Here is a 17,029-nt window from a genome sequence, read left to right on the forward strand (position 1 = left end):
AGATAAGGGTTCCTGGAGAAGACTAGGTAGAACATTTGCATCTTATTGTTGAGTTATGAGTTCTTTGTATAATTTGGATAATAGGCCTTTATCATTTGTGTCTTTTCAAATATTTTCTACAAGTCTGTGGTTTGTCTTCACAGTCCATTGACATTGCCTTTTGCAGAGCAGAAGTTTTTAATTTTAATGAAGTCCAGTTTACCAATTGTATCTTTGGTGGATTGTACCTTTGGTGTTGTATCTAAGAAGTCACCGCCATGCCTAAGGTCATCTGCGTTTTCTCATATGTTACCTTCTAGGAGTCTTATACTCTTGTGTTTTATGTTTTGATCTCTGATCCATTTTGAGCTAATTTTTGTGAAGGGTATAAGACATGTGTTTAGATTCCTTTTTATTTTTTTTGCATGTGGATGTCCAGTTGTTATAGCACCATTTGTTGTAACAACTTTGTTTCATTGTATTGCCTTTGCTCCATTGTCAAAGATCAGTTGACTGTATTTATGTGGATCTATATCTGGGCTCTCTATTCCATTCCATTGATCTATTGGTCCATTCTTTCACCAATGCTACACTTTCTTGATTACTGTAGCTTTATAGGAAGTATTGAAGTTGGGTAGTACCAGTCTTCCAACTTTGTTCTTTTCCTCCAATATTAATTTGGCTCTTCTAGGTTTTTTCTGTCTCCAAATAAACTTTACTATCACTTTATCATTAGCCACAAAATAACTTGCTGGTGTTTTGGTTGGGATTGCTTTGAATCTATAGATCAGTTGGGAGGAATTAACATCTTGACAGTATTGAGTCTTCCTGTCTATGACCATGAAACATATTTCTATTTATTTTGTTCTTTGATATCATTCATCAGGATTTTGTAGTTTTTCTCATAAAGATCTTATATGAATTTTATTAGATTTATACCTAGTTATTTCATTTATTGGGGGATGCTAATGTAAATGGTAATGTGTTTTTAATTTCAAAGTCCACTTGTTTGGTGCTGGTATATAGGAAAGTGATTGACTTTTTAATTAACCTTGTATCCTGTAACCTTATTCTAATTGCTTATTATTTCTAGGAGGTTTTTTGTTGTTGTTGATTCTTTAAAATTTTCTACGGAGATGATCATGTCACCTATAAACAAAAGCAGTTTTATTACTTTCTTCCCAATCTGTATACCTTTTATTTCCTTTTCTTATTTTACTGTGCTAGCCAGGACTTCAAGTACAGTGGTGAGGGGGGCATCCTTGTCTTATCCCTGATCTTAGTGAGAAAGCTTCAAGTTTCTCACCACTAAGTATTATGTTAGCTGTAGGGTTTTTTTTTTTAACATTTTTTTTATTGAGTTATAGTCATTTTACAATGTTGTGTCAAATTCCAGTGTAGAGCACAATTTTTCAGTTATACATGAACATACATATATTCATTGTCACATTATTTTTCACTATGAGCTACCACAAGATCTTGTATATATTTCCCTGTGCTATACAGTATGATCTTGTTTATCTATTCTGCATTTTGAAATCCCAGTCTGTCCCTTCCCACCCTCTGCCCCCTTGGCAACCACAAGTTTGTATTCTATGTCTATGAGTCTATTTCTGTTTTGTATTTATGTTTTGTTTTGTTTTTTAGATTCCACATATGAGCGATCTCATATGGTATTTTTCTTTCTCTTTCTGGCTTACTTCACTTAGAATGACATTCTCCAGGAGCATCCATGTTGCTGCAAATGGCGTTATGTTGTCGGTTTTTATGGCTGAATAGTATTCCATTGTATAAATATACCACCTCTTCTTTATCCAGTCATCTGTCGATGGGCATTTAGGCTGTTTCCATGTTTTGGCTATTGTAAATAGTGCTGCTATGAACATTGGGGTGCAGGTGTCATCCTGAAGTAGGGCTCCTTCTGGATAGATGCTCAGGAGTGGGATTCCTGGGTCATATGGTAAGTCCATTCCTAGTCTTTTGAGGAATCTCCATACTGTTTTCCACAGTGGCTGCACCAACCTGCATTCCCACCAGTAGTGAAGGAGGGTTCCCTTTTCTCCACAGCCTCTCCAACATTTATTGTTTGTGGACTTTTGAATGATGGCCATTCTGACTGGTGTGAGGTGATACCTCATTGTAGTTTTGATTTGCATTTCTCTGATAATTAGTGATACTGAGCATTTTTTCATGTGCCTATCGATCATTTGTATTTCTTCCTTGGAGAATTGCTTGTTTAGGTCTTCTGCCCATTTTTGGATTGGGTTGTTTGTTTTTTTCTTATTAAGTCGTATGAGCTGCTTATATATTCTGGAGAAGAAGCCTTTGTCAGTTTCATTTGCAAAAATTTTCTCCCATTCCGTAGGTTGTCTTTTTGTTTTACTTATGGTTTACTTTGCTATGCTGAAGCTTGTAAGTTTCATTAGGTTCCATTTGTTTATTCTTGCTTTTATTTCTATTGCTTGAGTTGACTGTTCTAGGAGAACATTTTTGAGATGTATGTCAGATAATGTTTTGCCTCTATTTTCTTCTAGGAGGTTTATTGTATCTTGTCTTATGTTTAAGCCTTTGATCCACTTTGAGTTTATTTTTGTGTATGGTGTAAGGGAGTGTTCTAGCTTCATTGCTTTACATGCTGCTGTCCAGTTTTCCCAACACCATTTGCTGAAGAGACTGTCTTTATTCCATTGTATATTCTTGCCTCTTTTGTCGAAGATTAGTTGACCAGAAGTTTGTGGGTTCATTTCTGGGCTCTCTGTTCTGTTCCATTGGTCCTTACGTCTGTTTTTGTACCAATACCATGCTGTCTTGATGACTGTAGCTCTATAGTATAGTCTGAAGTCCGGAAGAGTTATTCCTCCAGCCTCTTTCTTTTTCTTCAGTAATGCTTTGGCAATTCTAGGTCTTTTGTGGTTCCATATAAATTTTATTATGATTTGTTCTAGTTCTGTGAAATATGTCCTGGGTAATTTGATAGGAATTGCCTTAAATCTGTAGATTGCCTTGGGCAGTATGACCATTTTAACAATATTGATTCTTCCAATCCAGGAGCATGGACTATCTTTCCATTTTTTTAAGTCTTTAATTTCCTTAATCAGTGTTTTATAATTTTCCGTGTATAAGTCTTTCACCTCCTTGGTTAGATTTATTCCTAGGTATTTTATTACTTTGGGTGCTATTTTAAAGGGGATTGTTTCTTTACTTTCTTTTTCTGTTGATTCATCATTAGTGTAAAGAAATGCAACTGATTTTTGAACATTAATCTTGTAACCTGCTACCTTGCTGAATTCTTCGATTATTTCTAGTAGTTTTTGTGTGGACCTTTTAGGGTTTTCTATATATAGTATCATGTCATCTGCATATAGTGACACTTTAACCTCTTCTTTTCCAATTTGGATCCCTTTTATTTCTCTCTCTCGCCTGATTGCTGTGGCTAGGACTTCCAGGACTATGTTGAATAGGAGTGGTAACAGTGGGCAGCCTTGTCTTGTCCCAGATTTTAGTGGGAAGCTTTTGAGTTTTTCACCGTTGAGTACTATGCTGGCTGTAGGTTTGTCTTATATAGCTTTTATTATGTTGATATATGTTCCCTCTGTACCCACTTTGGTGAGAGTTTTTGTCATAAATGGTTGTTGAATTTTATCAAATGCTTTTTCTGCATCGATTGAGATGATCATGTGGTTTTTGTCCTTTCTCTTGTTGATGAGATGTATTACATTGATTGATTTGCATATGTTGAACCACCCTTGTGTCCCTGGGATGAACCCCACTTGATCATGATGTATAATCTTTTTTATGTGCTGTTGGATTCCATTTGTTCATATTTTGGTAAGAATTTTTGCATCTATATTCATCAGTGATACTGGTCTGTAATTCTCTTTTTTGGTGGTCTTTGCCTGGTTTTGGTATCAGGGTGATGGTGGCTTCATAGAATGAGTTTGGGAGTATTCCCTCCTTTTCAATCTTCTGGAAGAGTTTGAGAAGGACTGGTATGAGTTCTTCTTTGTATGTTTGGTAGAATTCCCTGGACTTTTATTTGTAGGGAGGTTTTTTATTGCTATTTCGATTTCATTTCTAGTGATCGGTTTGTTCAAGTGGTCAGTTTCTTCTTGATTCAGTCTTGGTGGACTGTATATTTCCAGAAACTTGTCCATCTCTAGGTTATCCATTTTGATTCCATATAGTTTTTCATAATATTCTCATATGATGTTCTGTATTTCTATGTTATTTGTTGTAATTTCTCCATTTTCCTTTCTTATTTTGCTTATTTGTGCTCTCTCTTTTTTCTTCTTTGTGTTTGGCCAGAGGTTTGTCGATTTTATTTACTCTTTCAAAAAACCTAGCTGTAGGTTTTTTAATAGACACTCTTTACCAAGTCAAGGAAGTTCCTCTCTATTCCTAATTTGCTGAGAGTTTTCATCATAAATGGGTATTGGATTTTATCAAATGCTTCTTCTACATCTATTGATATGGTCATGTGATTTTTCTTCTTTTGCCTGTTGATGTGCTAGATTACATTAATTAATATTTTATTTTTTATTTTTTGGATTTTTAAAAATTGAAGTATAGTTAGTGTACAGTATTATATAAGTTACAGGTGTACAACATAGTGATTCACAGTTTTTAAAGGTTATACTGTTTATAGTTATTATAAAATATTGGCTATATTCCTTGTGTCATACAATATATCCTCATAGCATATTTATTTAATACATAATAGTTTGTATCTCTTAATCCCCTACCTCTGTCTTGCCCCTCCCAACTTCCCTCTCTAAACTTGTAATGACTAGTTTATTTTCTATATCTGTGTGTCTGTTTACCTGGGATAAATCACACTTGGTCACAGTGAAAACATTTTTTATACATTGTTGGATTTGAGTTTTTAATATTTTGTTTAAGAGTTTTATATCTAGGTTCATGAGAGATACTGGTCTGTAGTTTTCCTTTATTGTAAGGTGTTAATTTGGTTTTGGTGTTAGGGTAATGTTAGGTTTGGTGTTTGGTGTTAGGGTAATGTTAATTTGGTTTTGGTGTTAGGGTAATGCATTCCCTTTACTTCCATATTCTGATAGAGATTGTAGAGAATTGGTTTAATTTCTTCCTTAAAAGGTTGGTGAACTTCACCAGTGATCCCATTTGGGCTTGGTGCTTTCTCTTTTATTGATTGAATTTCTTTAATAGATAAAGGCCTGTTCATAATGTCTGTTTCTCCTAGTGTTAATTTTGGCAGCTTGTGTCTTTCAAGGAATTGGTCAGTTTCATCTATGTTACCACATTTGTGGCCATAGAGTTGCTCATTTTCCTTTATTATCCTTTTAATGTCCTTGAGATCTGTAGTAATATCCTTTTTCATTTCTGATACTAGTCATTTGTATCTTTTCTCTTTTTGCTTTGTTAGCTTGACTTACCAAGTTTATTGATCTTTTCAAAAAACCAGCTTTTGTTTTTACTGATTTTCTCTATTCATTCCTGTTTTCAGTTTCATGGTTTTCTGCTCTGATTTTTATGATTTATTTTCTTTTGCTTACTTTGAGTTGAATTTGCTCTTCTTTTTCTAGTTTACTAAGATGGAAGCTTAGATTGATTTTAGATATTTATTCTTTTCTAATATATGCATTCAATGCTATAAATCTCCCTCTAAACACTATTTTCACTATATCCCACAAATTTTGATGAGTTCTGTTTTCATTTTCATTTAGTTCAAAATAGTGAAAAATATTTCTTGATTTATTCTTTGACCCATGTGTTATTTAGAAGTGTATTGTTTAATCTCCAATTATTTGGGGATTATCCAGCTATTTTTCTATTGTCAATTCCTAGTTTAATTCCATTGTGATCTGAGAGCAGACATTGTAAGATTTCTGTTCTTTTAAATTTGCTAAGGTATATTTAATGGCCCAGATTGTGGTCTACCTTGGTGAATGCTCCATGTGAGCTTAAGAAGGAGTGTATTCTGCTGTGGTTGGATGAAGTCATCTGTAGATGTTAATTACATTCAGTTGATTTATGGTGCTGTTGAGTGCACACACGCACACAGACACATACACATAATAGAATATATTGTTGCTATTATTATTTCGAATATACTGTTATCTGTTAGGTCAATTAAGAGTAAGAGAAATAAAAGTTTTTGTTTTATCTTCACTTGTTCTCTAATGCTCTTCCTTTTTAAAATGTAGTTCTGAATTTCTGACCTATATCATTTTCATTCTTTCTGAAGAACTTTTTAAAACATTTCTTGCAAGGCAGGTCTACTGGAAACAATTCCCTCAATTTTTGTTTGTCTGATGAAGTCTTTATTTCTCCTTCCCTTTTAAATGATAATTTTGTATGGTACAGAATTGGAAGTTGGTGGGTTTTTTCTCACAACACTTTAAATATTTTACTCCATTCATTTCTTGCTTGCATTGTTTCCTGTAGTGAAGTCCACTGTAATTTTTTTTTAATTATGAGTTGGTTTATTGACTATTGGTATTGAGATTAATGTGTTCTTGACACTTTCTGTTCTCTGCATTCTTTTTTTATTGAAGGATAATCAGTTCACAAATATTGTGTCAATTTCTGGTGTACAGCATAATGTTTCAGTCATACATATACATACATATATTTGTATTCATAATCTTTTTCATTATAGGCTACTACCAGATATTGAATATAGTTCCCTGTGATATACAATAGAAACTTACCATTTATCTATTTTATATATAGTAGTTAGTATCTGCAAACAATGTAATTTTTACTCTCGCTCCTCTATAGGTAAAGTGATTTTTTTCGTTTATTTTTTTTTTAACCTCTGGCTTCTTTTGAGATTTTTTTCCTTTGGCATTTATCTTTCTTGGTGTTCTCTAACATTTAAATGAGAAGAGTGAGATGAATTTGTAGATGAATATTTTTGTAGATGAATATGTTACTGCTAGAATGAGATAGGGTTTAACATTGATTTTATTCCTAGTTTTCTTTGTTACAGATGTAAGTGCTGAAATATTTTGTTCACACAAATATTTAGATGGAAATGGAAGAAGTTTGTTATACTGATGCCACTCAATCTTTGAACTCCTGAGTTATTTACCAAATATCACAAAAATAACTTCTTATTGTCATCAAAATAATTGTAATGGTCTATCAAGTGATAATTTATTAAGATCCTCTTTCAAATTTGTTGTTAGCAATAGATCAGAAATTATCTGACTTGCAAATATGTTTCCAAGCTATTAGAATAATTTGTTTTCTCCCTTTCTAGGAAGTATAACATAAAGGCTTTACCAAGACTTTTTAATGACTCTTAATTATAACCCTTAATCTTTTACTTGAAAGCAATCTTTTCAACCAGATACACTTACAAAGGGTTGGGGAAATAGAAATATTGATAACTGCATCGCACCATTGCCAATCCAGTACTTTTTGATAAAATGCATTTGTCATTTTGCTTAAAACTTAAAAAAAAAAACAAACCTTGGGGCTGCAGTCTTAGCTCACTGAATTTGCAGAAAACAGCATTTAACCTAGAAAGTTGCCATTGTCAAGCCTACTAAAAACCTACGAACTAAAGAAAAGCCTTTTGAATTCAAGTGTATTAATATATTTCAAGAAGCTTTATTAAAAACCACTGAGAAATAAATTAAAGAATCCATAGTATAAAAACGAATCAGTAAAGGGAGAGGAGGGTACTGTTCAGTGGCAGACCACAGCTTAGCATGCATGAGGTCCTGGGTTCAATCCTCAGTACCATCATTAAAAATAAACAAACAAACCTAATTACCTCTACCTCCCAAAAAACAAACAAAAAAAAGCCCCCAAAATTAAAAAGTATTTAAAAATATTAAATAATCAGTCAAGATTTAAATGATGTAGATCTAATATAACAAGTTACAATCAGGACAAAAAGTTACAAAAATAAAACAATGTCCTTAATTTATAGTAATGCAATATAATTTATTAAAAAATTATATGATATTTATAATAAGAGTAGTGTGATTTTTTTAAAAGGCATTCTTTCTCGAAATATTGGTGTATGTGTGTATTAAACTCTGGTGTTTGGCTTTTGGGAATAATTAATTAAAATCAAATATAAACATTAGAAATAACTTAATTATCTTTATTAGATAATCTGGTTATACTTTTCCTATGAATTTAAGGATAGAAAAATGTATATACTACCAAAAAGTAATTTGGCATAGATATTTATTTTTTGTTATGAGATGGAAAATAATAAACATTTAAAGATGAAATGGGATAAAGATGATCTGTAGGTGAAATAAATGTGAGTTGATACAGTAGATACATAACTTCCTTTTAAAATAATACATATGAAATCTGGAAAAAATTATATAAATGTTTATCCATGTGTTTATTCCAATGTATTTTGAAACATGATAATTCCAGAAAAGTATTCCAGTTATATTTCTACAAAGCAGTGGCACCAGCCTATGCAGCTTCGACTTATTGAAGTGATTTTGAAGTGAGCAGCAGGAAAAATGCTTACTCCTTAACTGCAAGAGAAAAGGCATTTTTAGGATTCAATATAAGTATTGAGAATAGCTGGGAAAATGCTTACCCTTCACTACACGAAAAAGCAATTTTTATCACTCAGTATTTCTTTCCAATGCTCCTTTTGCTTTGAATTCCTGGGCCTCATCTGTCAAGATCCTTGTGTCCTTTGATAGTAGTTGGGAGAAGGAAGAGGTAAAGTTGTTAGATAAAAATTTGCATTTCCCCCACTCTACCATATTTAGTTTCTTATGTCCAACTTCACCTGTAACAGAAAGGTGTGCAAGAAAGAAAAAGACAGGAAGCCTTCATTGGTTCATGGTGCTTTGCATAGTCATTAAATGAGAGTCCTGTTTGGTTTGGTCTCAAGATTTAATTCCTTGTCCCTAGCAATGCAGTGTAGTCAGGTTTGGATGATGCCTTTCTTTTGTGAAGTGGAGGAGGGTTGGTTTTGGACACAGAGGCTTTTTTGGATCAATTAATTTTAGAAAAGTGTACCCTTGGAAGTTGAGGATATGGAAATCGATTCCTTTAAAATTACCAGTGCTTGGAAACACTACCTCTTTATGTATCTCCAGGGGTAGTGTACCCGAGTTTGAAGACCATTGCCTTAGACTATCTTTCTTAGGTTTCACAAAAGAACTTACTGGCAGACAATTCCATAGTGAGGAAAGGTAGGGAGCCCTTTAAACTAGGTATTCTGTGTTGTTGGTTGAAAGGCTGGCTCTCGTTATTATGTGTGTAGTGGGCAAATAAAATGCTTACAGAGAGCTGAAAGAACCTGCTGCGCTGACTGTGGACCCCCTTACACCTGCAGGTGGCTTTGTTGTAGGAGTTTCTTTGGGTGGAGCAAGGGCTTTGCTCATGAAACCACCATGGTCGGGGCAAGTGCACGGACAGGTACGGTTGAAATACTTGGTATTTGGCAGAAACAAATGATTCAAAGACCAGAAGCTGTGACAACTGGAGGTGCTACAGTCTACTTCCCAACCTTAGGCAATAACAGATACCAAAACTGCCATAATGACATTGTGCATTATGATTATAACACTTGCATTTTTAATTTTAAAGGATGTAATCAGTAATAACTTAAAAATTTTTTATGCAAGCTTACCCTGTGGGCATTATTTTAGTGAATTGAAACTCTTCACTTGTAAAGCCCTTTTCCCCCTCTATTTTAATTAAAAAGCTCATGTCATTTAAAAACAAGACAAGAAATTACAATGTGTATCAGGGTTTTCCCCCAGAAATTTAAGGATACGAGTCACCACATACTCACTTCTGCCTCACAAGAGGGGAGGAAAAAAATAACAACAATAGAAATGGTATTCCTACTAGAGTAGGCATATATATGTTACTCTGTATGTGTGGGTTTATCCTCTATTGTATTTTAGTTGAAATTAAATATTCCTCTTAGACTCCATTTTGCCTGACTGGTGGGAAGTTCAGTCTCGGTCCTTGCTGGGGTTTCTTCACCTCCTTAGAGTCAAACAAGATTCCAAAATGTTGACAGAAACAGAAGAGGGGCTTGCAGTCTGCCGCCCAGCATCGTTTTTGCACTTCCCTCCTCATCTGAGCCCACAAAATCACTAGGAGGGAGCGAACCCACTGTGCCTGTACAAGGTGAGGCACCTGCGCTCTGTGCCCAGGTGAACCTCAGTGTCCTCAACCCTCCTGAGGCCCTGCTGCTCATGGGATCTGCAGAACTCTGACCTCTTTGTCCTTTGGAGGAATCTTCTGTCTTTATAGAATTCTCCCAAGGAGCTCTAGCTTGGGGAAAACAGCAGCCAGACAGACAGACAGGCTGCTTCCAGCAGCTTGCACCTCACAGCTTCTGCGGGGGAGTTTGTACCAAGAAGCTGGCCACCTGCTTGGAGTGGGGGCAGGGAAAAGACAGAGCCCAAAACACAAATGAATAAATATCTCCACAAATGGTCCTATATTATTAGGACTATTAATAAATGGCAAACGTGACTGAGCATGACTCTCTGCTCACACAGATGCTCAAATTTCATTTTTAAAATAATATTTTTTAATCTCTCTTTCTGGGGGAAATTATTTTTTAGTGGAGTTGCTGGGGATTGCATTCAGGACCTCGTGAGCTACAGCCTCCTCCTAGATGATCTAATTCAATTCTCCAAACTTTGTCGTGTTTTAAAGACAGACATCTGAGGCTTAGCTTCAGTAACTTTCCCAGTAATAAGTAGCAGAGCAGGGAGATGAACCCAAGTCTGTAGGGCTCCAAAATTCATCCCCTATGTTATGTTTTCTCTCCTGCGAGGTATTAGTAATATTTCATTTTGAGCACACGGAGCTGCCCACATAGGTTAGCCACAGCGTGGGCTCCCAGACAGCTCAGTGAATTCATCCACGGAATGCCACTGTGCAGAGTTCTCCATCTGGTTGTCGGGGTGCAGTTGCCAAGACTCAAGAACAACAGTGCTGCTTTGGGCGTAATTAATGTTTAGACAATAACTGGCCAGCGTGTTCAGCTGCTTCTTGAGGTCACTCCTGGGATAGGAAAATAGGACCCTGTATTGGCATAAACAGGATGTTTGTTTTCTCTGTGCTCTGAAGGGAGGCCATTATCTCAGTCATCTTGAAGTTATACCAAATTGCTGAGGTGCAGGTTCAAAAGATGGAGTGGGGAGGATATGGCTCCGCCTGGTTTTCTGTTGTTTAAAATAGAAAGTTGATGGATATGAAGTCCATTTTTGCTTAATACAATTCTGGGGGTAGTATTTTAATAAAGTTTTTTAGCCTTTCAAAAATGTAAAGTCTTTTAAGAACACTTAAAAAGCTGTAGATCAATTTTTAAATTGTATAGCTTGGCCCATAAATAATTCCCGTGTATGGAGTCAAAAGCTAATGCAGCCAGTGGATCAATACATCACACAGTCATTATGGCCCTACTACCCACCCTCCCCTAAGCTGGGCATGATGGGTGATTGAAACACAGGCAGGGCTCTTTACTCAAAATGTTCATAATATGCTTCAGGGGCTTTCAAATATTGCATGCCTCAGAATCCTCCCTGAAGCTTTTCAAAAATAGAGCTGCCTGGGACCCACTCCAGACCCACAGTCTTAGTCCATTCGGGCTGCTGTAACAAGATACCACAGTCTGGGTAGCTTACAAACAGCAGAAGTTGATTTCTCTCCACTCTGTCTCCTTCTGGTGAGGGCCCTCTTCCTGACTCATAGCTGGCACCTTCTCACTGTTTTCTTACATGATGAAAGGAGCTAGGAGCTCTCTGGAGCCTCCCTTATAAGGGCACTAATCCCACTCATGAGGGCTCCACCCTCATGACCTGAGCACCTCGCAAAGGCCCACCTCCTAATATCATTATCTTTGGGAGTTAAGATTTCAACATATGAATTTCGGGAGGACACAGTCAGACTGTAGCACTGACTGAAGCAAAATCTTGAGGAGAGGGACCTGGACGTGTTTAACAAGCTCCTTAGTTGATTCTGATACTTACCAAGGTTTTTGAGCCGGCAGTGTGGTTGATGGTGTTTTGGTAACATAAACCACTACAATGTTTTCTGTGTCACACTGTATTCTATATGTGTCTATACAACATCACAGGAAGTATGTACAGGAGATATGCAGGCATGCATGTGGGTATTGAGAGGCACACTAGTCTATTCTTTGCATGTATGTGGTTGAAATGTACCTGCAGGTAAATAAACATCTATTATTTTAAATCATAGTAAACGTTTATTGGGCATCTATATGTATCAGGCACTGTAAATTCACTCAACAAATACTTCTTAAGAGCCTACTATGGACCATCAGAAAATGAAACAGACAAACATCCCTGTCCTCAGGGAGCTAATATTTTAATAGAGAAATATCAACTATAAATGAATAAGACAAATGACAGTGAGTGCCATAGCAAGAAGTCAAGTGGGGAGGTGGGGAGGTGATGGGGCCTGCCAGGAGTGGGGGCAGATTCCAGTTTAGAAGAGGAAGGTCGGGGAAGACTTGAGAGGGGAGAGGGAGTGAGCCCTATGGATACTTGGAGCACAAGCGGTCCAGGTTTGGGGAACAGGCAGTGTAAAGTCCTGACCTGAGGAGGAGTATTCCTGGTGGCTTCAGGAAACAGCAAAGAGGCCAAGGGCTGGGACACAATGGGAGATGCAGTCAGAGGCAAGGAATGGGTGGAGGGAGATGTGGGTCTTATAGGGGCCTGTAGGCTGCTGGAGGAGTTTGGCTTTTACTCTGAGGGAGGTGGGAAGTGTTTGGATCCTGGGAATGATATAATCTGACAGGTTTTAATGGGATCATTCTGGCTGATGAGAACAGGCTGCTGGGGACTGGGTGAGGCTGGAATCTGGAGACTAGTGAGGAAGCCACTGCAGTAATCTAAGGTAGACGGTGAATGGGCCGGGAAGGGAGTGTTGAGGCGGTGAGAAGAACGTGGCTTCTGGTGTGCTGGGAAGGAACCAGCAGTTTAGCAATGGTATGGATGCAGAGTGTGAGAGCTGCAGGAGGAGGGTTTGCAAGGATGCTGTGTGTGGCCGTTGCCTGGACTTACTCTGTGGCCAGTTTTGGATCTAGATGTGGCTCATGATTTGGCTCCAAGAAAATGACTCTAGTTTGGTTTTTAAAACGTATCTTGTACGCTTAAAATTTGTAAGTTTATTGTATGTACATAATACCTTAAAGAAAAAAACCTCATCTTCAGGAGCAGCCAGGGTAGTCTGACTGGCCGCAGTGAACAGGTAAACTTGGGAAACGGGGACTGTAGCCACAATGACATCTCTTGACATGTAGAAAATCTGCTTTTGCCAACAAAAATATATTCTGAGTATGATATTGAAGAATATTTGTTGCTCACTTTACTTCAAAGCACTTCTATGTAAATCCTCAAATATTTTCTAAGGCCGATAGTGGAGAATATTATCTTACTTGCAGATTGAGCAGCTTGAGAGCTAGAAAGGACAGGATGTGAGAAGGATGAATTCCGCTAGACCAGATCTTCTATTCTGTGACTTTCTCCCCTTGATTGTGTGGTGCAATGTCTAGTGACGACCTCAATCCGGGACCAGAAGTGTGTGTGTGTGTGTGTGTGTGTGTGTGCACGCGCGCACATGCGCACGTGCATGCATGTGAATCACACTTGAGATACTAAGTACAATGATCTTGTAAAGGAATTGGAATCGATCAAACCTTCTACCATTTCAGGCCTCTCGGTCTCTCTCCTTGCTCTCCCTTTTCTGTCCATTTTATTTCTGAAGAGTAATTTTCACCGAAGGGTAGGGTAGGGAAATAAAAAGATGGGCAAGTCACATGAAGTAGTGTGGAGAATAATCTTAATAAAAGCCGTAGTGGAGAATGCAGTTGTAATTAGCACGAAAATGAAATTCTCAATTGCCAGTAGATTTCAGCTTGCTTCGCTTTCCTGATCCTTTGTTCCCTTAAAAAACTGAGTTTGATTATGCCTGGCATATAGCAAGGCTGAGCTCTTTGTCTTGCTGAAGAAGCTGTGTCTGTACTGGGATGGCTGTGAGCAGGGTCTGGGCCAGCTAACAGCCTTTAATGCATTTGCTTGCTTCAGTTTGCAGTGACGACCTCACCCACAAATTCAAAGGTTTCACTGTGATGAACGAAGCAGAGAGATACGAAGCTCTGAGACACTGTCGCTATGTGGATGAAGTCATCAGAGATGCTCCGTGGACACTCACGCCAGAGTTTCTGGAAAAACATAAGGTACTCATTCTTCCACATTCTCTAAGTAGCAGAATTAGGGGGTCGTCTGTTTCTACAGCTTATACCCAGAAAGTCCAAAGACATCCAGTTTCTGAAAGAGGTAACTTCAGGCACCGACGTGTGGTGTCATGTGAGGCAGCATCTCTCTTGTGCCCCCGCCTGGGGACTGATAGCCTCCCACTTCCCCGCTGTGGGCTCTGGAGCTTGGCCACTCAGGTCCATGTGCAGCTTCTATCCCTTCTTAACTGGGGCACCTTGAGCAAGATACTGAACTCACTCACCTAAACTGTAAAATGGGTGATATTGCTGCTTTTCTCACTGGGCTGTGTTGAGGATCTAATGAGATCATGTAGTAAAACCCTTGGAACATTGGCTGGCCCATAGCAAGAGCTCCAAAAATGTCATCATCTTCATCATCACCATCGTTATGATTGAGGCTTACAGTTTCTCGGGCATCATTTTTCATGGAACAAATGACCACCCATCTTACCCAGAAGGGCAGGGGCCAGCCTGTAAGGAAAGAACTTTATATCTCTGATTCTGTGACCCTAAGACTCCTACCGATAGAAGATTTTTATTAGTTGAAAACATGAGAAATTCTTTTGATCTGCATCGAATTATGTGCTTTGTATCTCCCTACCAGCCCCACATTAGGAGCTATTCTTTCCTTTTATAACCAGTACAAAAAAATAAGATTAAGCTGTTCTAAGAGTTTTCTTTTCTATTTTTAAATTCACGATACAGAAGAGAATAGAGAATACTGATAAATGTGCATGGGTAATAGCAGAGGAGACAATTTCCCAGCAAGAATAAAAGAAAAAAGGAAAAACTACAATATGATTGACTTCCAGCAATCACTAACACATTTTCACTAAGCACCTATTGTAGCTTCAAGCTGTACGAAGCATTATGGAGATACGGATGATGGTAATGATGCCTGTGGTTTATTGAGTACTTACCATGTGCCCAGCCCGGTGCTAAGTGCTTTGCTCTTAAGGTGAATCACATTCATTCTCATCGTTACCCTGAGACGCTGTTGTTGTTACACATTGGAGAGGAGGGACAACTGAGCTTGAGTACTAAGAATAGAATTGATAATCATAACATTTATTGAGTACTTGCTGTGTACCAGTTATTATTTTTAGCATTTTAAAATAATTATATCACTCAATCCAATGATTCTCAAGTTGGGGGCTCGTTTGCCCCCAAGGGATGTTTAACTGTGTCTGGAAACATTTTTGGCTGTCACAACTAAAGGGATGCTACTGGCATCTAGTGGGTGAAAAGGCCAGGGTTGCCGCTGAGAATCCTACAATGCACCAGAAAGACCTTTCCCCTCCAGCAAAGAATTTTCTAGCTCAAAATGTCGCTAGTACCAGGGCTGAGAAATCTGATATGATCCTTACCACTGATTTGTGAGTTATACAGCTAGTAAGTGATGGGTCAGAAATCTGTACCCAGGAAAAGTGAACTGCTCCTCTAAGCTACCTCTCAAGGTGGAGTGAAGCCTTGTGGTGAAGGGCTCTGAAAGCTAGGCCAGGAGTTTTTTACTTTATGTAGCAGGAAACGGGGAACTGATAAAGATCAGCAGGCTCAAGGATGACCAGAAGAGGACTCTGTTTCGGGAGGTGGCATGTGGCAGAGGGATGGCTGGGAGAGGAAGGAGCCTATAGTGAAGAAGCTCAGGGACTAGTTGGTATTAATAATCCAGGTGACGGAGCCTTGGATTTGGCATAGTAGCAATGGAGAGGAAGTCATGGCCATATGTACGTGTGTGCGCACGCACACACACACAGAAACACAATGGAACCTGTGACACATGTGCTATAGAAGTGAAGGAAGTAGGAAAGATGGCTGATTCCCAGTTGTTTGGTGCCTAGGTAAACTGGGAAGATGGAGGTGCCTTTGAAGGGGCACCAGTTTTCAGGATGAATTAAATTCCAGACAGGTGTTTAAAGTGATAGCTAGGGTGGCAAAAGAGAAAAGGGTGATTTGGGGCAAATTTGACCAGTTTCCTGGTTTCAGCAGCCTTATGCCCCCAAATGAAATCATAATACTTGCCCTATCTGCTTCACAAGGTGGTCGTGAGCATCAAATGAGAGACGTGAATCCATTTCTATGATACACAGTGTGACTTAAGTGTCAGGGAGGACCTCTGGCCACCAGTGGGACAGGAAAATGAGAGTTTTGGTTCCTCATCATAGCAGGGGTGATGAAAATCTGAAGCATCAATGAATTCTCTGAAGGAGACATTTTAGAGGCAGAAGAACAAAGGGCCAAGAAAACCTACTGTCAGAGGTAAGAGAAGAAAGAGGGACCAGCAAGGAGAGAAACCAATCTGGTTCCCATCAGCTCATGGGAACAGAGACAGTTGGGAATACCTTTCCGTCAAGGATTCAGGTCGATATTATAAACTGCTTATTACAACTGCTTTTTTTCAAAAATGTACGTATTTTCAAATCACAGACGTGCACATCTGTCCCAGTGGTGACGTCACTCCTCTCTCTCCAACAGATTGACTTTGTGGCCCACGATGACATCCCATACTCCTCTGCTGGCTCTGATGATGTTTACAAGCATATAAAGGAAGCAGGTGAGGGCTGCTCCTGTGCTTACCTGTCCCTGGCAGCATGACAGTCAGGTTTCACAAGAGACATCTGCCCTGGGTCTGCAGCATATACGTACAGGGCAGAGGGATTTCAGATGTCCCCGAGTAGCCTCTACAAGCCTCTGCTGACATGTGCTAAGCTTCAGCCATGACACTGACGCCAGCTAGGTATTTATATAGAAATTTACCTGAGCACCACAGTACTCAGCTTCCGGTTTGAGGCTTGATTTTAGAGTTCATCA

General features: G+C 38.3%; 1 protein-coding gene across 3 annotated transcripts in view; it reads left to right on the forward strand.

The window, feature by feature from the left end:
- The window catches only part of PCYT1B (phosphate cytidylyltransferase 1B, choline), a 143,766-nt gene that overhangs the window by 61,606 nt on the left and 65,131 nt on the right, over positions 1 to 17,029 (forward strand). For all 3 annotated transcript variants that reach the window (XM_031445690.2, XM_031445689.2, XM_031445688.2), the window contains exons 4-5: positions 14,028 to 14,179; positions 16,694 to 16,772. In XM_031445690.2, the coding sequence (XP_031301550.1) occupies positions 14,028 to 14,179; positions 16,694 to 16,772 (231 nt within the window). The remainder of the gene's footprint in view (positions 1 to 14,027; positions 14,180 to 16,693; positions 16,773 to 17,029) is intronic.

Source organism: Camelus dromedarius, chromosome X (genome assembly GCF_036321535.1).
Source record: "Camelus dromedarius isolate mCamDro1 chromosome X, mCamDro1.pat, whole genome shotgun sequence".
In the NCBI taxonomy this organism is placed as follows: Eukaryota; Metazoa; Chordata; class Mammalia; order Artiodactyla; family Camelidae; genus Camelus; species Camelus dromedarius.